The 24,973-nt window shown below is 35.2% G+C and overlaps 1 protein-coding gene across 4 annotated transcripts in view; it reads left to right on the top strand.

Annotated features, from left to right (window-relative positions):
* Window positions 1-24,973, top strand: part of LOC126825412 (inactive phospholipase C-like protein 2) — a 369,332-nt gene that overhangs the window by 207,141 nt on the left and 137,218 nt on the right. For all 4 annotated transcript variants that reach the window (XM_056102008.1, XM_056102007.1, XM_056102009.1 and 1 more), the window contains exons 7-11: window positions 6,399-6,465; window positions 11,899-11,992; window positions 13,425-13,542; window positions 13,857-13,942; window positions 23,811-23,931. In XM_056102008.1, coding sequence (XP_055957983.1) covers window positions 6,399-6,465; window positions 11,899-11,992; window positions 13,425-13,542; window positions 13,857-13,942; window positions 23,811-23,931 — 486 coding nt within the window. The remainder of the gene's footprint in view (window positions 1-6,398; window positions 6,466-11,898; window positions 11,993-13,424; window positions 13,543-13,856; window positions 13,943-23,810; window positions 23,932-24,973) is intronic.

Raw genomic sequence — 24,973 nt, 5'->3', positions numbered from 1 at the left:
GTCCACAATTTTTGTGAACACTCTACAGGTCACAATTTTTATTGATTTCAATGAAACTTTAAATATAGGTTTATTACCCTAACATCTAGGTTCTTTTCGATATTGGCATGTATCGGACTGTAACTTTGTTGATTATGGCCCCTGATTGTACGAAAAATCATGTTTTTAGCTTGTGAACACTGTAGAGGTCACAATTTTTATCCGATTTGGTTTAAACTTGAAATGTATGTTTATAACACACAAATCTCGGTTCCTTTCGATATTCGCGCATATCGGACCATAACTTCCTGAATTATGGCTCCTGATTGTACGAAAAATCACGTTTTTAGCTTGTGGACCCCATAGAAGTCACAATTTTTATCCGATTTAAAAAACATTGTTAATATATCACCATTACACCCTAAGAATGGTTGAGTTCAAATTTCATAAAAATCGGACTGAAACTGACGGACAAAATGGCCGCCCCTCGTTTGCAAATAGTGTCAAAATATTGTGTATCAGGGTTGTGGACCCTCTGGAGGTCACAATTTTCATCTGATTTTGATGAATCATGAAATGCATGTTTATAACCCACAGATCTTGGTTCCTTTCGATATTCGCGCATAACTTCCTGAATTATGGCCCCTGATTGTACAAAAGATCACGTTTTCAGCTTGTGGACCCCATAGAGGTCACAATTTTTATCCAATTTACAAAACCGTGTGAATATATCACTGTTACACCCTATGAATTGTTGAGTTGCAATAGTGTCAAAATATTGTGTATCAGGGTTGTCGATCCTATGGAGGTCACAATTTTTATCTGATTTTGATGAAATTTGAAATGCATGTATAACCCAAATATCTTGGTTACTTTCTATTTTTGTGCATATCGAATAATAACTTCCTGAATTATGGCCCCTGATTGTACGAATAATCGCGTTTTTAGTTTGTGGTCCTATCATCCGGTGTCGGACAATAACAGGTAGAAATTAGTCATGTGGGTCACTTTTTGGTATTGTGCACAAAAGTGTGACATTATTGCTAGAAAAAAAATCTTCACTAATTTTGCTTAAATTTATCTGCATACAAATAAAAATATGTAACATTTTCATATTTTAGAACGAAAACATAATGTAAGTTCTGAGAATTAAAAAAAATCTGATTTTATACCTCAATGTTTAGGGGTTGCGCATGTTACACAGGACACAAATAGTGACTCAGGTTTGGTACAATTTTTGAAACTGTATACAATTTTTCATGTGCTATATCAGAACTCAGTTCATCTGACCCAAAATATAACAACAGCATCCAGATTTTTTACGCTTTTAAGACAAAAATACTTCAAAACAAAAAACTACAAACCTTATTGCGCGTACAGTGTTTAGTCACATTTTACCATGGCAATAACATTTAATCTCTATTTATCAATTCTAATGTTAAATAATAAGCCTAATAATGGACTCCAATGTTATTGGTTTTAATTTCAATTTGTCTTTCTTGGTTTCAAGAAAATTAATTGGTTGCGTATGTTACATTTTTATGATGGGACACCAAAATAGAAAAACACAAATTACATTTAACGTTTTCTTTATTATAAAAATAACAAATCCAGAAAAACTGGTGCCAATAATTCATTAAACAAATTTAAACAACTGAAACAGGTTACAACTTTTATTTTCCACAATTGCTGGGGATTTAGTTTTTTTGTTATGGAATGAACCATTTCCCAACTTTGATTCTCCCTTGTTGGCCAACGATAAAAATCCCCAGACTGTTCCATAAATTGGAGAAACACCTCATCCCCCTTGATTTCCAGGATCTGAAAAATATAATTATAAATTATAAATTGATGCTAATATTGAACTCAAAAGGGAAGCTAGCTTAAATTGCATTGCCTGTCAACAGTCTTATAAAAGTAGCAATGTACTTTTATTGTTTCTAAATTATAGGCTAAAATAAGATATTTTTAAACAAAGTACCACAGACTACATTTTATATTAGTAATAGAACCTGAAAAAGTGATTTACCGACGTTACACGGAAGCCAAGCATTAAATGTGAAATTACTGAAATATCCTTCGACGTACTTCACACAGCTCTCGTACGGTGAACATACACAGTGAATTTCAGTAACCAAGATAATTATCTTCCATCATATCGTCTGTTTTTTCATAACATAAATTTTTCTTTCAATTTATTAGGCATTTTTTAATGTATACTCACAATTCTTACCGACGTTACAGCTTTCACACCGGGCGGGACACAACAAGACCAAAGATGAAACAAATTCCGTATGCAGTCATCACGTGATTCCAAGTAAACAAAACTACCGGCAATGTCGTTAATATCTATTTCTAGTAACAAACGACCGCTTACAGCGATGGATGGGTGATCGAAGGAAGTAAATGTTTTACCGACGTTACAAATGAAAATAGGACACGAATAAATGTATCAATGAATGACCTTTGTGTTTTTTTCATTACATTATAATTTTGGCTTGTCATGCAAAGGTATATTCTTTAGAACGGCCGAATTCAACATTCTAAAATAACATTCGTAGGTTTATCGGGCCATTGCGGTTTCCAACACAAAAACATTTTTTTAATATTTGATGGACACAAAATGTAACGTGCGCAACCTCATAGTCAGATGAACGTAAAAAAAAAATCAACAAACAGGGGGGTGTCAAATATGGTTTTAAATGATGATTTGAACTATTATTTATTTCATTAAAAGTCAGCATGCTTCATTTCTTTGCCTGTAATACTTGCAATCATGGAATGAAAAGATTCAGATTTCCATGTCACAATTTTGCAAGTTGAAAATAACGAATTTTGACAATTGTTGATAGATAAAAAATTTAAAAAAATATTTACTGAACCAGTTTTATTTTCAATATTACAGCAGGTATTGGTGCATGGATGGAAAATAATGAAATATTTGAAATATCAAAATTTTAATTATAAATCGAATTTATATTAAAACATTCGAAAAGTGCCCAATACTGAAAAGTGACCCATATATGTCACATATCCTGATAGTATATAACACCTCAAATCAACATACATTGTATCCGATAACTTGTCTGTGATATATTTTCGGTGGAAGCCGAAGTTAAATAAAGATATTTCACACACACGCATATGGCACTTATATAGTTCAGTAATTAAAATGAAAGTACAAATCTTGCGAGACACGTGAAATTAAGAGATGTATACGTGCCGAATCCAATACGACTGATGTCCGGGAAAAGATTCTATTTTGATGGCATATTGTCGGATTATATGATCATATTTTGAAGGGGGTTTATGTCTTTAAATAAATAAAGAGATGTATACGTGCCGAATCCAATACGACTGATGTCCGGGAAAAGATTCTATTTCAGGGTTCCCGCGGTCCTTGAAAATCCTTGAATATCCTTAAATTTAAAATTTCATTTTCAAGGTCTTGAATATCCTTGAATTTCGCGGAAATAGGAAAATATCCTTGAATTTCAGTTGAGATCCTTAATTTTGTTTCAAATGTCTTGAATTCCTTTTAAATATAAGATTATAACGATAGTTGGTAATGTTTTGGTTATTTTTATAAGATGAAAAATTGTAACTTTAGGCTAAAAAATGTCCTTGAAAATCCTTGAATTTGACGTATATTTATCCTTGAATATCCTTGAAAAAATGTTTGACGAAGCCGCGGGAACCCTGTATTTTGATGGCATATTGTCGGATCTATGATCATAGTTTGAAGAGGGTTTATGTCTTTAAATAAATAAAGAGATGTATACGTGCCGAATCCAATACGACTGATGTCCGGGAAAAGATTCTATTTTGATGGCATATTGTCGGATTTATGATCATATTTTGAAGGGGGTTTATGTCTTTAAATAAATAAATAAACACGCTAAGAAATGTTGACGAATATTTCGATTGGAATGATGTAAGTAGTTAATTGTTTTAGACGATAGCGCGTGCTACAGTCGAATGCAATTATTTAGCAGTTGGTGTCACTCGCTCGTTGTATATGAGCGTCGTTAACTACGGTTTACGGCCAAATAAATTTCGGGATGTCATTTTTTTACCTTCCGTATATAAATCGAAACGGAGTATCAGACGAATGTCGGACTTTGCTGAAAAATGTACCGACGTATGACCCGAAAAATACGGTAATTTTGGGGGAGTTTGAAACAGATCGGCAGCAGTCGGCATGCTGCCATTCTATAGTATTACGATGTCATGTAATTTTGTAGGAATATTATTGACATAAATTTGAATACCGTACGGGTTTTAAACATGAAATATAACGAGGTGCACCTATTTTTTTTACATATGAATTTGAATATATTTTGTTGACACATGATTCTTTATTGTGTTTTGAAAACGTCTGCTTAAATTACGATAAGAGTTATGCCCCTTTATTTTCGGGAAAAAATGTCTGACAAGAAATTTTTTGAAATCCCATCACTGATCTGAAGCCTAAATAAAGACTTAAAATATGCTGATTTAGCTCTTGCATAATGCATGTATTATAAGGAACAGCATCTAAGAAATAACTTATCAGAGACCTGCCCTTCAGTATGGCCTCTTCCTGCCTGTGGTCAACTCCTGTGATCAACAATCTTTCCTCTGATATACTAGAGATTACTTGGTAACAATAAACAATAATTAATACTTTATATATTTAAACTTAATAATTTTTTATAGTTGTTAAGGAGTAGTATTTAATTGACATCCATTCATTCATTTGCTGAGGTGACTACATGGGCCTTGATTCTGTTATGTTCATTACTATTTGGTTTCGTATCCCCGATGGTGCGTGACAAGGAGTAGGGTTGCCTGTCCAACCTCGTGGGTTTTCTCCGGGTCCTCCAATTTCCTCCCACTGCTAAAGACCCCTACGTGCAAGCGAATTATTGAAATAAAATTAAAAAACATGTTAGTCCCGAAATGACCTAGTCTGTGTCGAGTGGACATTAAACCCCATTACTCTCTCTCTCTCTCTCTCTGTCATAGCTGACCATTGTTAACTTACTTTAGATAATCCATCTTGGGAGCCAAGTTGTGGTGTACGTCTACTCCCTAATATTGGGTGAATGGCTGTGTTAATTACTACCTGGTCATAGTCGATCTAGAGGTCACAATTATTATCCGTAATTTTGTCTAAGGTTGACTTTCATGAAAATTGGACCAAAATTGCCAGACAAAAAATGGCCGCAAATAGTGTAAACATCTGGTATATCAAAGTTGTGGACCCTCTAGAGGCCACAATTTTGATCTGATTTTGATGAAACTTGAAATTCAAGTTTATAACCCAAAGATCTCGGTTCCTTTCAATATTCGCACGTATCAAATCGTAACTTCCTGAATTATGGCCTATGGTTGTACGAAAAATCGCGTTTTTAGCTTGTGGTCCCTCTAGAGGTCACAATTATTATTCGATTTAAAAAAACTTTCGAATATGTCACCGTTACACCGTAATGTTTGTTGACTTCGAATTTCGTGAAAATCAGACCAGAAGCTAGACAAAATGGCCTGTATTTGTACGCAAATAGTGTAAACATCAGGTAGATCAAGGTTGTGGATCCTCTAGAGGTCGCAGTTTTGATCCGATTTTGATGAAAGTTGAAATACATGTTTATAACCCAAAGATCTTGGTTCCCTTCGATATTCGTGCGTATCTTCCTGAATTATGGCCCTTGAATGTACAAAAAGTCACGTTTTTAGCTTGCAGTGCATGTAGAGGTCACAATTTTTATGTGATTTAAAAGAAATTTCTTGTGAATATATCACCATTACACACTAAGATCTTGGTTCCTTTTGATAATCGCGTATATCCGAACGCAATTTCCTGGATTATGGCTCCTGATTGTTCGAAAAATCGCATTTTTAGCATGCAGATTCTCTAGAGGTCACAATTTTTTTTTTCCGATTTTAAAAACCATTTAAATATATCACTATTCCACCATAATGAAGGTTGAATTCGAATTTTGGGAAAATGGAAATGAAACTGCCCGACAAAATGGCCGCACTTTGTACGCAAATTGTGTAAAAGTATGCTACGAAGGTTGTGGACCCTCTAGAGGTCACAATTTTTATCCGCTTTTGATGAAACTTAAAACATATCTTTATATCCCAAAGATCTCAGTACCTTTTGATATTTGCGCATTTCAGACCATAACTTACTGGATTATTGCCCATAATTGTACAAAAAATCCTGTTTGTTTTTAGCTTTTTCTCTATCCATCTCTTGCAAAATGTGGGCGTATCCTGCCTAGCAGCCGCTGTTTAAAGAATGACTAAGAAGAAAAAAGATGTAACCAGCTGGGGTAGTTCTACATGTTTACTGGCAACAATAGGCTACTTAAAGCTCATTACGGTATCTCTTGTAATGTTTGGTTGATCATTTCTGTTTTCTTTATTTCCAGATATGCAAGTAATGCAGATCATTTGTGTACTGATGATTTATTACTGTTTTTAGAAGCAGAACAAGGGGTAGGTACTCCAAATAATGATAAACACCAAAATCTATGTACAAAACTGCTCCAGAAAAACTTGGTCTCATAAATTCTCTTTTCGGGTGGTGATACTCCCGCTTGAGCCACCGGACTATTATAAAAGCCTTTCATACATAATTCACCATTTTTATACGCCCACATAGAAATGTGGATGTATATTGCCGTTGCCCCAGTCCATCCGTCCGTTGTCCACAATTTCTTGTGAACGCTCTAACGCCAAAAGTTATCATCCAGTTGTTTTAAAATTGATGTATGTTGTTTACATTAGTGAGATGAAGAAGCCTATTTAATTTCAATAATTTCCGATTATTACGTCTAGAGTTATGGCCCTTGTTTCACTTTATTGAACTTTGTGAACGCTCCAATGACAAAAGTTAACATCCAATCTTTGCGAAATTTATATGCAATATTTAAATTAGGGAAACGAAAAAGTCTATTTAATTTCAGCAATTTCCGTTTATTACTTCTAGAGTTATGGCCCCTGTTTCACTTTGTTTAACCTTGTGAACGCTCCAACCCGAAAAGTTCAAGCATGCATGTTGTTAATGGAAGTTCCAAAAGCCGGAGATCCTCCCACGTCCAATATAGGTCAACCAAATTATCGGCAATAAAAGACAATATAAATCTGATGATCATACCTGCGCAGCAAAGAAAGACGATGGCAGAATAAAGAGTTTAATTCCCAAATCTATAGAAATTGTTTCAATTGTTTAATCCGAAATGCGTATTTCATAGCAAAAAAAACATTGCCATCAATTAAATTATGAACGATTTGACAGAACAGCAGGGACATGAAATGACAAAAAAATTATATCTTGATTTTAATTGTTATGTTGAAATTAGTTCTTTAATATCCAGTGAAATTGAGGAAAAGATCCTCTCAGATATCCAAACTAGTCCTGCTGGATTAAAGCCCGACAATTGTATATATATGGGTAACACTAAAAATAAACTAATATTTCCGAGTTCCGACTATACACGAAAACTGATTTGTGCTACTTTTTTATTTATATAATTTGTTATTTTTATACGCCCACATTTTCATGTGGACATATATTGTCGTCGCCCCTGTCTGTCTGTCCGTCCACAATTGTTTGTGAACAGTCTACAGGTCACAATTTTTATCCGATTTCAACGAAAACTTGAAATAAAGGTTTATCACCCTAAGATCTCGGTTCCTTTCGATATTGGCATGTATCGGACTGTCACTTCATGGATTATGGCCCCTGATTGTACGAAAAATCACGTTTTTAGCTTGTGAACACTGTAGAGGTCACAATTTTTACCCGATTGGTTTTAAACTTGAAATATATGCTTATAACCCAAAGATCTTGGTTCCTTTCGATATCTGCGCATATCGGAACGTACTTCCTGAATTATGGCCCCTGATTGTAAGAAAAATCACGTTTTTAGCTTGTGGACCCTATAGAGGTCATAATTTTTATCCGATTTAAAAAACAGTATTATTATATCACCGTTACACCCCAAGGACGACTGAGTTCGAATTTCGTGAAAATCGGCCCAAAACTGACAGACAAAATGGCCGCCCTTCGTTTTCAAATAGCGTAAAAATATGGTATATCAAGGTTGTGGACCCTATAGAGGTCACAATTTTTATTCGATTTTGATGAAACTTGAAATGTAAGTTTATAACCCAAAGATCTCGGTCCCTTTCAATATTCGCGCATATCGAATTGTAATTTGCTGATCTATGGCCCTTGATTGCAGGAAAAATCTTTTTTTTTCCATCTGTCGAAAATGTGGGCGTATCCTGCCTGGCAGCCGCTGGTTTCAATTTGTAGAACCTTGTGATTATGAGCTGATTTACTCAGGCCTGGAAATGTTTAAAATACCTGTCGCTTCAGTAAATAACCTGTCACTCTCAATTATCAAAGACCAATCACGTGACACATATCCATATATATGTAGGTACACACACACACACACACACACACACACACACTCTTAAATTGTTTAGGTCTTGACGTACATTGCTCCATATCCGCCAAGTATCATGGTACCAAACTTGCGTACTAAATCGAATACTTCGCCATTGAGGTGTAGAATTCAGATTTTAAAATATCCGTAATACATTGATTATCAAAACATGAATCACACCCGTGCATGGTACCGTATTTACATGTACTGCATGCAGAGGACAAGTAACGCCCCCTGGAATTCCTTTCTCACATATCCTGTCTATATTTACACTACAAATTATATTTATATATGAAATATTTTTCCATCTAATTATTTGATTTTGTAAATTTTCTTATAAATTATTAATAGCCATTATTTATGGAAATTGTTTTAAACTTTTTAAATGATTAAATACACCAGACAACGAGCTGTGTGCATTTCCATTCCAGCTACAACTATATTTACCGTTTTAGATGACCTGGGGGTGCGTTTTAATTTATTTAGATATAATACTTCATAATTCTATAAACTAGTGTCAAGCAGATGAAAACAAGCGTAGATTGTGTGAAATTCATTGTTATAAAATTGTCTACTTCCAAACTGTGTAACTGTTGCCTACGATAGAGCGAAATGTAAACAGTGCAAATGACAGCTTTAAATTTCGCGGTATATCCGTGCTTAATTCTTGCATTTTACTTGCTAGCTGTCAGACGAAAAAATCGCCTTTCGGCGACAAGTAGACATGCGAACATTTTGAACCATGATTTACTGCATAACTTTCCTTTACGATTTAACGATTAAATGGATAATCAAGACTATGCTGTTTATCGTACTGACTTTAATAATTGGTAATGATGATCAAGGCTAGACGGAAATTTCAAACGCTTAGTTCTCGGTTCATAGTGGATCAATTTGAATGAAATTTTCAGCAAATTGCCTTTACATTATCTAGTTTTTATACGCCCATATGGAAATGTGGTCGTATATTGCCGTCGCCCCCATCCGTCCGTCCGTCCGTCCATCGTCCACAATTTCTTGTGAACACTCTACAGACTACATTTATCATCTGATTTTTTTAAAATTGATATATGTTGTTTGCATTAGTGAGATGAAGAAGCCTATTTAATTTCAATAACTTCCGTTAATTTCTTCTGGAGTTATGGCCCTTGTGAACGCTCTAACGACAAAAGTTATTATCCGATCTGTATGAAATTTATATGCATCATTTAAATTGGTAAAACAATGAAGCCTATTGAATTTCAGTAATTTCCGTTAATTACATCTAGAGTTATGGTTAGGGCTGGGTATCGATAGTGATTTTTACTATCGATAATCGGCAATGAAATGTCGGTTGATAATCGATAGTATCAAAAACAACCTTATTTTCACGGTCGTCATCAAGACTGGATACAGTGTAAGTTCAAAGTTCAAAACCATACGAAGTTGCGAAAGATCGTTTGATTTATTTGGAAAACATTAATAAAACTTGTTATATTACGTATATACGTAAATTGATGTTGTTTATTATTAAAATAATGCAGCCGTGGTTCCGAATGAAGAAATATCGTAAATAATTATGTTAAGGGACCAAAATGAACTTGTTCCGATTGAAAACATTGCGTACGTGCGCGCAAAAATGTCAATATGGCAGACTAATTCTGAAGCTTGCAAAGGGAAATAACTCTAACTTTATTTACACATCCGGGTATCTCCGATTTAGCGATATTCAACAATAATTTCTTCAAAACTAAAGTAACGTTTCAATGAGAGTGAATTTATGAAAACGGCTGTTCAATAAGCAGTCACAATTTTGTTACGTGTTACATTGATACTTGATAGTAATTAAAGTGAGTGGTGTATTATGATTAACTGAAAGAAAACATTGACATTTCAGACGCAAGAAAAATAGACGAAGAGCGATAATCGATAGTAACCCACCGCTATCGATAGTGCTTTTCTGGGCCGTCCAATCGATACTATCGATTTATATCGATATTTTACCCAGCCCTAGTTATGGTCCTTGTTTCACTTTGTTGAATCTTGTGAACGCTCTAATGACAACAATTACCATCCGATCTGTTTGAAATTGATATGCATCATTTAGATTAGTGAAAGGAAGAAGCCTATTGAATTCCAGCAATTTCCATTAATTACGCCGTGAGTTATGACCCTTGTTTCACTTTGTTGTATCTTGTGAATGCTATAACGGCAAAAGTTATTATCCGATCTGTATGAAATTTATATGCATCATTTAAATCAGTAAAACAAAGAAGCCTATTGAATTTCAGCAATTTCCGTTAATTACATCTAGAGTTATGGCCCTTGTTTCACTTTGTTGAACCTTGTGAATGCTCTAACGACAAAAGTTATTATCCGATCTGTATGAAATTTATATGTATTGTTTAAATTAGTAAAAGGAACAAGCCTATTGAGTTTCAGCAAATTTCTGTTAATTACATCTAGAGTTATGGCCCTTGTTTAACTTTGTTGAATCTTGAGAACGCTTGAACAACAAAAGTTATCACCTAATCTGTACGAAATTCATATGGATCATTTGAATTAGTAAAATGAAGACGCCTATTGAATGTCAGCAATTTCCGTCAATTAGTTTTAGAGTTATGGCCCTTGTTTTACTTTGTTGAACGATCGAACGGCAAAAGTTATCATCCGATCTGTATGAAATTTATATGCATTATTTGAATTAGTAAAACGAAAAAGCCTTTCGAATTTCAACAATTTCTGTAGATTACTTCCAGAGTTATGGCCCTTGTTTTAGTTTTTAGAACCTTGTGAACCCTCAAAAGATGTCATCTGTATGAAATTGTCTATTAAATTCCCCTAATCACCTACAAAAGAATAATTATGCCACAACCCTTGTCAACTGCTTGGACGATTTAGCTGCTGTGGGCGTATGTTTTGTTGCTTGGCAACCTATCTTTAACTATTATAGTGAGAACTGCCAACTTATTATCAAATCTCCCATAATGTATCTTTAAGGTCATGAAACAAACAATCGAAACAAATTCTAATGATTTCTGATAATTACTTAAAGCGTTGTTACTTGTAATCAGATTTTAGTGTGTTGTAAATATTATCGTTACTGACAATATTATCGTTATCGTTAGCTGCTGTGGGCATATGTTTTGTTGCCTGGCATCTAACCATTTTTTTAGCGGGTTCTCTGTTCATCTATTGCAAAATGTGGGTGTATGTCGCTTGACAACCGCTTGTTGATTCTGCAATATATGTTCTGATTATAAATCTAGTTCAAATGTGAATCGTATCAATGGGTTATGTCTGTGCTGAGCATTCCAAAGACTCTTGTAATTACAAACCTCAGGGAAAAATAAAATCTCTTCAAATAATTTCTCTGTTTAAACATAATGCATTCTTCTTTTGGAGAATATTTATTATCTTTGTTTTCTGATGTTCTTGGTATATATAATGTTGCTTGTATATAATGAGTTATGTTAAGTTTTTATCTTATCAGATGCAACGAGTAACCAAAGAAAGATGTATGGAAATTATATCAAGATTTGAACCAACAAAAGAAGGTCGAGAGAAAGGTCATCTGGGTATTGATGGTAAGCTACACCCAGCCTAAATTTGTTTTATGAAATTAAGTTGAATTTATTTCTAAACATCAAAAAATCAATAAAGAAAAATAATATTTACAGCAAACTTTACCTATATCATAAAGCTTACTAATTATTAACTCCATATTTAAATAATGTCTATTTTCTGATTTTAAGACACACGCATTTATACTTCAGTGGTAGCATGATAATATATAAACAAATTAAACCCACAAAAAAGACAAATATATAAATAAATGCAGCCCGACAAACATAGGCGTAGGAGCTCAAAGTAATCCAGGGGGGGCATAAGAGAAAATTGCCCGAAATCAATACCGTTTTTTCGGGCATACATATCATAAGAGAGCTTCGGGCATATTTTCAGGCATGCAGTGGACAAGAAAAAGACGAAATAAGTTAGTTATATTTTTTCTCTAAACGTTAATAGAAAAAAAAGGTCGTCGAATTTTTCATTGCCTGAAAATATGGGTACAAAATATAAAACACAGAGTATTCATCAAGAAATGAAATACATATAAGAAGGAACATATGTAACTACAGCACGTATAAATCCATGTATAAAGACCTACACTTAACAAAGACCGATCTGCGTAAAACACATGGTCAAACAAGAAATCGCACAGTAAATTGGATTTAACACCTACGCGTCAGATAAAGCCTGTTAGTCCTTGATAAAACACCTTTGGTGCAGTTATAACACGCTTTCGAGAAAACTCACCAAACAAAGAATACACACCGTGTCAGTCGTTTTTAACCCGTTCGTTAATTAACACACCGGTACAGAAAACGCACCGTCGCCGAGATTTTCACCCCTAGCGATAATTATATCACCACTCAGTCAATTTCTCACCCCTGTTAATTAACACACCGTACCTACAGATTTTAGCCTCTTCGTATTAGATTTGTTGCGATAATTAGAATTTTACCGATATTCATAGAAATTTACCAAATCGGGAGATATCTATGCCCTAAACGTACAAATAACACTCTTACTACTTCTCAGTGTAAACCACAAGAATAGGGCAGAACTAGAAGCCAAACAAATTCTAATGATTTCTGATAATTCTGATTTGACTATATTGTAAATATTTCATTATTGACCAAAGAAAAAATATGAGACACAACAACCCAAGTTGAATGTCTGAACAACGTAGTGTATGGCCGTATGTTTTGTTGTCTGACAACCTATCTTTGAAGTAAAATGATATTTACAAACTTGTTTTTTCGATTTTAAAAATTGCATTGACAACATTTTCTATTTCTGTTAGTGATTTTGCAATGGCAGATGGGAGGCATGCTTTTCACTGTCTGACAATCATTTCGACATGACATTGCTTTCTGTTCTTGGTTGAATATTACTCAAACAGTATTATTTTATATAAAAAGCTATATTTAGACGAATAAATTATGATATTTTTAGGTTTTACAGCCTATCTTTTATCGGAAGAATGTGATATTTTTGATGAGGAGCATAAAGAAGTTTGTCAAGATATGACCCAATCTTTTACCCATTATTTCATTTCTACATCTCACAATACGTAAGTATCTGTCATCTTCAGCTCATTGTTTATTTTTGGATGTTAATTCTCTCTTCTATCACACCATTTAGGTGTTGTACATAAAGCAGGGTATGCTAACTCTTTAAAGAACAGCAATACCTCTTCATTTGGAAAGTTCACATTGGTAAACAAATTGTTGTAACTACTGTTGTATTTATTATTCAGAATTCCCGGATTTTTTTTATTTAAACAATTGATTCAACATTTATAAACATTTTCAATAAGAACATTTGGCCAGTATTAGATATTAAACAGGAATTATGTTCATTTATTATCTTTCTTTTTCATTTCAGCTACTTATTAGAGGATCAGTTAAAGGGACCGTCTAGTGTAGATGGTTATATCTCGGCACTTAAAAAAGGCTGTCGTTGTCTAGAATGTGAGTTTTATACCTTTACACTCAAGCCATTAAACTCTTTTTGGATATGAACTGCAATCTAACAAGCTAAAGCTCACAGACCTGTCATATATTTACAAATGGGGATCTGATAAAAAAAGTAAAAATTCCTGATTTAAGGGTTATACTTATACCTTGTCATTCTATGATATAACTGGCACTTACTAATTTCCAGGCAGGATCATAGTTAGAATCCTAAATTGCTTGTACAAGTGTAATATTGTCTATATTATAGCAATATTTCAAATACATATTAAATACATGAAAAATGCTTTATGTTTTCAATTATTAAAGCACTTACAAAATAATTTATATTTGTAAACTTTATAACGTAGCTTCATGAAACATACATTATGCAAGAGCCAAATCTGTCTATTGCATTGCAGGTCTTTCTTTAGGCCTGAAATGTTATCTAAATTATTAATTAGACATTAATTAACCTATCCAGACCATAATCATCTCTAGATGGCATCGATTTTAGTGGATTGTGAGCCGATTTACTGCATAACTTTCCTTCACGATTTAACTATTAAATGAATAATCGAGACTAGGCTGTTTATCGTACTGACTTTAGTAATGATGATCAAGGCTAGCAGGAAATTTCAACCGCTTAGTTCTCGGTTCATAGTGGAACAATTTAAATGAAATTTTCAGCAAATTGCCTTTACATTATCTAGTTTTTAAACGCCCACATTGAAATGTGGTCGTATATTGTTGTCGCCCCCGTCCGTCCGTTCGTCCATCCGTCCGGCGGTCTGGCGTCCACAAGCTCTATAGGCTAAAGTTAATATCCGATTGACTTTAAATTGATACACAGTGTTTAAGGTCATGAGATGAAGAATCCTATTGATTTTCAGCAATTTCCGATAATTTTTGCCAGAGTTATGGCCCTTGATCACTTAAAAAAATCTTGTGGACGCTCTAGAGGCCAAAGTTAATATACGATTGACTCTAAATTTATACACAGTGTTTAAGGTCATGAGACGACGAAGCCTATTGATTTTCAGCGATTTCCGATAATTACTGCCAGAGTTATGGCCCTTGAACACTACAAAAAATCTTGTGGACACTCTAGAGGCTAAAGTTAATATTCGATTGACTTTAAATTTATACACAGTGTTAAAGGTCATGAGACGAAGAATCCTATTTGAAATCATTTTGAAAAATCTTGTTGACGCTCTAGAGGTCAAAAGTTAATATCCGATTGACTTTAAATTTATACACAGTGTTAAAGGTCATGAGACGAAGAATCCTATTGATTTTCAGCCATTTCCGATACTTTTTGCCTGAGTTATGGCCCTTGATCATTTTGAAAAATCTTGTCGACGCTCTAGAGGTCAAAAGTTAATATCCGATTGACTTTAAATTTATACACAGTGTTTAAGGTCATGAGTCGAAGAATCCTATTGATTTTCAGCGATTTCCGATAATTTTTGCCTGAGTTATGGCCCTTGATCACTTTGAAAAATCTTGTGGACGCTCTAGAGCAGTGCTTCTCAACCTTTATGATACAATTCCTCACTTGAGAAATATTTTCTTCGCTATTCACCCCTGGCACTATAAAACATCAAATTACTAAAAACTAAAAACTGAAACATGCTAATTAGGTGAGTGATACTGCAGAGGTAATAATGCACAATCGCACAATACAGTGCTTATTGTCACACTGACACGAATAAACTGAAAATTGAGCAACCAATACTAAAGACAAGTGATTGAAATTAAATTGGAAATCCCATTCAGGCCGTGCAGAGTTTGGGTGTAAAAAGAAACTAAGCGATCGACGATCGATCCTACCTAGCTGCCTATAGTCTATTTCACATTGAGATGAGACTAGGTTACCCACTTCCCGGACAATCAACAGTACAGCGGGATAGGATAAGCGCCATTATACTCAGCGTCGAAATTAATTGTGCTAGTCAGTCATTTAGTTTCCAACCAATGGCTACGTGGGTTTGTGGTCGGTAACATTCTGACTGATGGTTCCCGGTCAGGAGTCTGAAAACTCAATTCATGCAAATTCCCCCCTATTCACAAAATTCACCCCTTTGTGTATAATTCACCCCCAATTCCCCCTTTTTCCAAATTTCACCCCCGAGCATTTCGAATTCACCCCTGGGGGTGCACATGGACCCCTGTTGAGAAGCACTGCTCTAGAGGCTAAAGTTAATATCCGATTGACTTTAAATTTATACACAGTGTTTAAGGTCATGAGGCAAAGAAGCCTATTGATTTTCAGCAATTTCCGATAATTACTGTCAGAGTTATGGCCCTTGATCACTTTGAAAAATCTTGTGGACGCTCTAGAGGTCAAAGTTAATATTCGATTGACTTTAAATTAAATTTATACACAGTGTTTAAGGTCATGAGACGAAGAATCCTATTGATTTTCAGCGATTTCCGATAATTTTTATACGCCCACATCTTTATGTGGACGTATATTGTCGTCCGTCCGTCCGTCCGTCCATCCACAATTGTTTGTGAACAGTCTACAGGTCACAATTTATATCTGATTTCAACGAAACTTGAAATATAGGTTTATCACCCTAAGATCTCGGTTCCTTTCGATATTGGCATGTATCGGACTGTAACTTCATGGATTATGGCCCCTGATTGTACGAAAAATCACATTTTTAGCTTGTGAACACTGTAGAGATCACAATTTTTATCCGATTTGGTTTAAACTTGAAATGTATGCTTATAACCCAAAGATCTCGGTTCCTTTCGATATTCGCGCATATCGGAACGTAACTTCCTGAATTATGGCCCCTGATTGTACGAAAAATCGCGTTTTTAGCTTGTGGACCCTATAGAGGTCATAATTTTTATCCGATTTAAAAAAACGTATTATTATATAACGTTACACTCCAAGGGCGACTGAGTTCGATTTTTGTGAAAATCGGACGAAAACTGACAGACAAAATGGCCGCCCTTCATTCTCAAATAGCATAAAAATATGGTATATCAAGGTTGTGGACCCTATAGAGGTCACAATTTTTATCTGATTTTGTTGAAACTTGAAATGTTAGTTTATAACCCAAAGATCTCGGTTCCTTTCTTATGATATGCGCGCATATTGGACTAACTTCCTGAATTATGGCCCCTGATTGTACGAAAAATCGCATTTTTAGGCTGTGGACCCTATAGAAATCATAATTTTTATCCGATTTAAAAAAACGTATTACTATATCACCGTTACACCCTAAGGACGACTGAGTTCGAATTTCGTGAAAATCGGCCCAAAATTGACAGACAAAATGGACACCGTTTGTTCTCAACTAGCGTAAAAATATGGTATATCATGGTTGTGGACCCTATAGAGGTCACACTTTTTATTCGATTTTGTTGAAACTTGAAATGTAAGTTTATAACCCAAAGATCTAGCTTAAAAATATAGTCTGGACGCTCAGTGCGGCGGGGTGTCCATCATATGGGCACAAAACCAGACCCAACTTTTCTAGAGTAAAATTTTGCGTAGAATACGATGCCGAGTGGTAATCAGTCCGCCGTTGGGGCATTTTCGAGATATTCGGGGTCAAAGGTCAAATGGGTTCATTTGCACTGAAAGTGAATGTGCGGTCATTCTTGTATCATGAAAATAAGCTGAAAATGATCGAAAGTAATCACACTTTCAATAAAAATGTAAACTTGCTAAATTCACCATTGTTCTTTGTGACCCCAGAGGTGAAAAGGTCAAATTTTCCATTTTAGCACTAGGAAGATTTAAAGTAATAAATCTCAGCGTAAAATATAAAATCTAAAGCGAAACCTGTTCTAATTAATAATAGGAACATTTAAAATTTATCTTTAGGTGGTCTTAGTACCGAACTTTAACTCTCAAACGTCAAAAATGAACTTGCATAATAGAACCAAAACGCTTCGGAACCTTTTTCAAAAATACATAAAAACTGTTAAAGCAAAATCTCTCCGAATTAGTTTTACAACGAATGCTATACATAATGATACTACTATTAGTTGTCTGAAAAAACAATTGGATAGTTTCATGGCTGGAGTTCAGTCTGCAGGCCGCGTCACAAAGCCTGCCAACATTTTCCCCGCTAACATTTACCAATACGACATATATATCCTGTGAACTACTATGTACAATGCATTCGTCGGTTTTATCTGCGTCCATGTTCCGGAGAACTTCATAAAAACTCATAAAAAATTTGCAAACTTTTAATCGTCGTCAGATACGTGTTTTCCTGTTACAGATTAACTTCGGTTTTCCTAGACTGGGATTCTCGGAAATCCACGCGGCCTGCAGGCTGGAGTCTAACACTGAAACTATTTCAGATAACTAGTATCGTTATGTATAACAATCGTTGTGAAAAAAAATCCGAGAGATTTCGATTTGACAGTTTTTACGTATTTTTGAAACAGGTTTCAAAGTCTGTTGGTTCTGTGATGCAAGATCATTTTCGACGTTCCAAAGTAAAAATTTGGTGCTAAGACCCCCTAAAGATAAATTTTAAATGTTCCTATTATTAATTAGAACATGTTTCACTTTAGTTTTTATATTTTACACCAAGATTTATTACTTTAAATCTTCCTAGTGCAAAAAAGGTAAATTTCACCTTTTGTCCTCCAGGGTCACTAAGGTGGATTTAGCAAGTTTACATTTTTATTGAAAGTGTGATTACTTTCGATCATTTTCAGCTTCTTTTCATAATACAAGAATGACTGCGCATTCACTTTCAGTGCAAATGAACTCATTTGACCTTTGACCCCGAATATCTCGAAAACGCCCCAACGGTGGACTGATTACCACTCGGCATCGTATTCTACGCAAAATTTTACTCTAGAAAAGTTGGGTCTGGTTTTGTGCCCATTTGATGGACCCACCCCCACCCCCCCCCCCCTGCGCTAAGCCTCCGGTCTAATACGGTATATCAAGGTTGTGGACCCTATAGAGGTCACACTTTTTATTCAATTTTGTTGAAACTTGAAATGTAAGTTTATAACCCAAAGATCTTGGTTCCTTTTGATATTCGCGCATATCGGAACTTAAGTTCCTGAATTATGGCCCCTGATTGCACGAAAAATCGTGTTTGTAGTTTGTGGACCCTATAGAGGTCATAATTTTTCTCCGATTTAAAAAACCGTATTATTATATCACCGTTACACCCTAAGGACAACTGAGTTCAAATTTCGTGAAAATCGACACATAATTGACAGACAAAATGGCCGCCCTTCATTCTCAACTAGCTTAAAAATATGGTATATCAAGGTTGTGGACCCTATAGAGGTTTAAAATTTTTATCCGATTTTGTTGAAACCTGAAATGTAAGTTTATATCCCAAAGATCTCGGTTCCTTTCGATATTCGTGCATATCAGACTGTATCTTCCTGAATTATGGCCCCTGATTGTACGAAAAATCGCGTTTTTAGCTTGTGGACCCTATAGAGGTCATAATTTTTATCTGATTTAAAAAAACGTATTATTATATCACCGTTACACCCTAAGGACGACCGAGTTCGTATGTCGTGGAAATCGGCCCAAAATTGACAGACAAAATGGCCGCCGTTCGTTCTCAAATAGCGTAAAAAGATGGTATATCACGGTTGTGGACTCTATAGAGGTCACAATTTTTATACGCCCACATTTTCATGTGGACGTATTATGCCGTCGCCCCTGTCCGTCCGTCCGTCCACAATTGTTTGTGGACTCTCTACAGGTCACAATTCTTATCCGATTTCGACGAAACTTGAAATATAGGTTTATCCCCAAAAGATCTCGGCTGCTTTCGATATTGGCATGTATCGGATCGAAACTTCATGGATTATGGCCACTGTTTGTACGAAAAATCACGTTTTTAGCTTGTGGACCCTATAGAGGTCACAATTTTTATCCGATTTTGTTGAAACTTTAAATGTAAGTTTATAACCCAAAGATCTCAGTTCCTTTCGATATTTGCGCATATCGGACAGTAACTTCCTGAATTATGGCCCCTGATTGTACGAAAAATCACGTTTTTAGCTTGTGGACCCTATAGAAGTCATAATTTTTATCCGATTTAAAAAACCGTTCTATTATATCACCGTTACACCCTAAAGATGACTGAGTTCAAATTTCGTGAAAATCGGCCCAAAATTGACAGACAAAATGGCCGCTGTTCGTTCCCAAATAGCGTAAGAATATGGTATATCAAGGTTGTGACGCCTATAGGGGTCACAATTTTTATCCGATTTTGTTGAAACTTGAAATGTAAGTTTATAACCCAAAGATCTCGGTTCCTTTCGATATTTGTGCATATCGGACCGTAACTTCCTGAATTATGGCCCCTGATTGTACGAAAAATCACGTTTTTAGCTTGTGGACCCTATAGAAGTCATAATTTTTATCCGATTTAAAAAAACATTCTATTATATCACCGTTACACCCTAAGGATGACTGAGTTTGAATTTCGTGATAATCAGCCCAAAATTGACAGACAAAATGGCCGCCATTCGTTCCCAAATAGCATAAGAATATGGTATATTAAGGTTGTGGACCCTATAGGGGTCACAATTTTTATCCGATTTTGTTGAAACTTGAAATGTAAGTTTATAACCCAAAGATCTCGGTTCCTTTCGATATTCGTGCATATCGGACTGTAACTTCCTGAATTATGACCCCTGATTGTACGAAAAATCACGTTTTTAGCTTGTGGACCCTATAGAAGTCATAATTTTTACCCGATTTAAAAAAACGTATTATTATATCACCGTTACACCCTAGGGACAACTGAATTCGAATTTCGTGAAAATCGGCCCAAAATTGACAGACAAAATGGCCGCCGTTCGTTCTCAAATAGCGTAAGAAAATGGTATATCAAGGTTGTAGACCCTATAGAGGTCACAATTTTTATCCGATTTTGTTGAAACTTGAAATGTAAATCTATAACCCAAAGATCTTGGTTCCTTTCGATATTCGCGCATATCGGACCGTAATTTCCTGAATTATGGCCCCTAATTGTACGAAAAATCGCGTTTTTAGCTTGTGGACCCTATAGAGGTCATAATTTTTATCCGATTTAAAAAAACGTATTATTATATCACCGTTACACCCTAAGGACAACTGAATTCGAATTTCGTGAAAATCGGCCCAAAATTGACAGACAAAATGGCCGCCGTTCGTTCTCAAATAGCGTAAGATAATGGTATATCAAGGTTGTGGACCCTATAGAGGTCACAATTTTTATCCGATTTTGTTGAAACTTGAAATGTAAATCTATAACCCAAAGATCTTGGTTCCTTTCGATATTCGCGCATATCGGACCGTAATTTCCTGAATTATGGCCCCTAATTGTACGAAAAATCGCGTTTTTAGCTTGTGGACCCTATAGAGGTCATAATTTTTATCCGATTTAAAAAAACGTATTATTATATCACCGTTACACCCTAAGGACAACTGAATTCGAATTTCGTGAAAATCGGCCCAAAATTGACAGACAAAATGGCCGCCGTTCGTTCTCAAATAGCGTAAGATAATGGTATATCAAGGTTGTGGACCCTATAGAGGTCACAATTTTTATCCGATTTTGTTGAAACTTGAAATGTAAGTCTATAACCCAAAGATCTCGGTTCCTTTCGATATTCGCGCGTATCGGACCGTAATTTTTTCTGAACTATGGCCCCTAATTGTACGAAAAATCGCGTTTTTAGCTTGTGGACCCTATAGAGGTCATAATTTTTATCCGATTTAAAAAAACATATTATTATATCACCGTTACACCCTAAGGACAACTGAGTTTGAATTTCATGAAAATCGGCCCAAAATTGACAGACAAAATGGCCGCCGTTCATTCTCAAATAGCGTAAAAATATGGTATATCAAGGTTGTGGACCCTATAGAGGTCACAATTTTTATCCGATTTTGTTGAAACTTGAACTATAAGTTTATAACCCAAAGATCTCGGTTCCTTTCAATATTTGCCCATATCGGACCGTAACTTCCTGAATTATGGCCCCTAATTGTACGAAAAATCATGTTTTTAGCTTGTGGACCCATTAGAGGTCATAATTTTTATCCGATTTAAAAAAACGTATTATTATATTACCGTTCCACCCTAAGGACAGTTGAGTTTGAATTTTATGAAAATCGCCCAAAATTGACAGACAAAATGGCCGCCGTTTGTTCTCAAATAGCGTAAAAATATGGTATATCAAGGTTGTGGGTGGACCCTATAGAGGTCACAATTTTTATCCGATTTTGTTGAAACTTGAAATGTAAGTTTATAACACAAAGATCTCAGTTCCTTTCGATATATGCGCATATCGAATTGTAATTTCCTGAATTATGGCCCTTGATTGTAGGAAAAATCACTTTCTTGTTAGCTTGTTCTCTATTCATCTCTCGAAAATGTGGGCGTATCCTGCCTGGCAGCCGCTGGTTATCCAATTTTGTTGAAACTTGAAATGTAAGTTTATAACACAAAGATCTCAGTTCCTTTCGATATTCGTGCATATCGAATTGTAATTTCCTGAATTCTTGTTGGCTTGTTCTCTATCCATCTCCCGAAAATGTGGGCGTATCCTGCCTGGCAGCCGCTGGTTGCCTGAGTTATGGCCCTTGATCACTTTGAAAAATCTTGTGGACGCTAAAGTTAATATCCGATTGACTTTAATTTTATACACGGTGTTTAAGGTCATGAGAAGAAGAAGCCTATTGATTTTCAGCAATTTCCGATAATTACTGTCAGAGTTATGGCCCTTGATCACTTTGAAAAATTTTGTGGACGCTCTGGAGGCTAAAGTTAATATCCGATTGACTTTCAATTTATACACAGTGTTTAAGGTCATGAGACGAAGAAACCTATTGATTTTCAGCGATTTCCGATAATTACTGTCAGAGTTATGGCCCTTGATCACTTTGAAAAATCTTGTTGTTGCTCTACAGGCTAAAGTTAATATCCGATTGACTTTAAATTTATACACATTGTTTAAGGTCATAAGATGAAGAATCCCAGTGATTTTCAGTGATTCCCGATAATTACTGTCAGAGTTATGGCCATCGATCACTTTGAAAAATCTTGTGGACGCTCTAGAGGCTAAAGTTAATATATGATTGACTTTAAATTTATACACAGTGTTTAAGGTCATGAGACGAAGACGCCTTGTGATTTTCAGAGATTTCTGATAATTACTGCCAGAGTTATGGCCCTTGATCACTTTGAAAAATCTTGTGGACGCTCTAGAGGCTAAAGTTAATATCCGATTGACTTTAAATTGATACACAGTGTTTAAGGTCATGAGACGAAGAATCCTTTTGATTTTCAGCGATTTCCGATAATTTTTGCCCGAGTTATAGCCCTTGATCACTTTGAAAAATCTTGTGGAGGCTCTAGAGGCTAAATTTAATATCCGATTTAAATTTATACACAGTGTTTAAGGTCACGAGACGAAAAGCCTATTGATTTTCAGCAATTTCCGATAATTACTGCCAGAGTTATGGCCCTTGATCACTACAAAAAATCTTGTGGACGCTCTAGAGGCTAAAGTTAATATCCGATTGATTTTAAATTGATACACAGTGTTTAAGGTCTTGAGACGAACAAGTATATTGATTTTCAATGAATCTTTATGACTTATTAAACAGCTAAATCCATGATGTTAAAAGTTTTGTATACTAAACGTTAGCATGGGGCAGAACTTTAGAAAAACCAAACAAATTCTAATGGTTTTCTGATAATTACTTAATGAGTTGTTACTCTTATTCAGATTTTAATGTATTATAAATGTTCCATTACCGAAAAAAGTAAAAATATGTGACAACTATTGTTGACTGCCTGGACGATATAGCTGCTGTGGGCGTATGTTTCTTTGCCTGGCAACCTATCTTTCTTTTTTTTTTTTTTGGTTGTTTCAGTGGATTGCTGGGACGGTCCAAATGACGAACCTATTATATACCATGGTCACACGTTAACTTCCAAAATATCTTTTCAAGCCGTCATAGAGGCCATTAATGAACATGCATTTTCAAAATCTGAGTATGTATTCTGACTAATATTTTATTTCTCTTTTATTTAATATTGATGAACAAGATAAGAAAAAGTGAATGTGATAATTAAAAATGTGCTGTTTCTCTCAAAACACTAATATGCCATTCAGACAGCCAAGTATAAGCTATGCAAGAGAATGTAGCAATTAAACACACTAGAGGGGAAACAAGCTTAATCCTGCTGTCTGGCCTGGTCACAGCTTATAGTGAATTACGCATATGTATACTCTACTTGGAATTGCACAAAATATAAAAAAATGATCAAGCCCCAAAAATAGCTAACATTTGTAAGTAAATTGTTCAGATGGCCAAGATAAGTCATCTCTGGGGAAAAAGCCTTCTCAAAGACAGATATCGAGAAGGCCTTTTTATACGCCCACATTGAAATGTGGTCGGATTTTGTTGTCGCCCCCGTCCGTCCGGCGTCCACGATTGTTTGTGGACGCTCTAGAGGCTAAAGTTAATATCCAATTGACTTTAAATTTATACACAGTGTTTAAGGGCATGAGACGAAGAAGCCTATTGATTTTCAGCGATTTCCGATAATTACTGCCAGAGTTATGGCCCTTAATCACTTCAAAAAATCTTGTGGACGCTCTAGAGGTCAAAGTTAATATCCGATTGATTTTAAATTTGTACACAGTGTTTAAGGTCATGAGACGAGGAAGCCTATTGATTTTCAACAATTTTCGATAATTACTGCCTGAGTTATGGCCCTTGATCACCTCAAAAAATCTTGTGGACGCTCTAGAGGTCAAAGTTAATATCCGATTGACTTATAATTTATATACAGTGTTTAAGGTCATGAGACGAAGAAGCCTATTCATTTTCAACAATTTTCGATAATGACTGCCTGAGTTATGGCCCTTGATCACGTCAAAAAATCTTGTGGACGCTCTAGAGGTCAAAGTTAATATCCGATTGACTTATAATTTATATACAGTGTTTAAGGTCATGAGACGAAGAAGCCTATTCATTTTCAACGATTTCTGACAATTACTGCCAGAGTTATGGCCCTTGATCACTTCAAA

The sequence above is a fragment of the Patella vulgata genome, chromosome 6 (assembly GCF_932274485.2).
Source record: "Patella vulgata chromosome 6, xgPatVulg1.2, whole genome shotgun sequence".
Classification (NCBI taxonomy): domain Eukaryota; kingdom Metazoa; phylum Mollusca; class Gastropoda; family Patellidae; genus Patella; species Patella vulgata.
The sequence above is the reverse complement of the archived record's forward strand: the minus strand, read 5'-3'. Positions and strand labels throughout refer to the sequence as shown.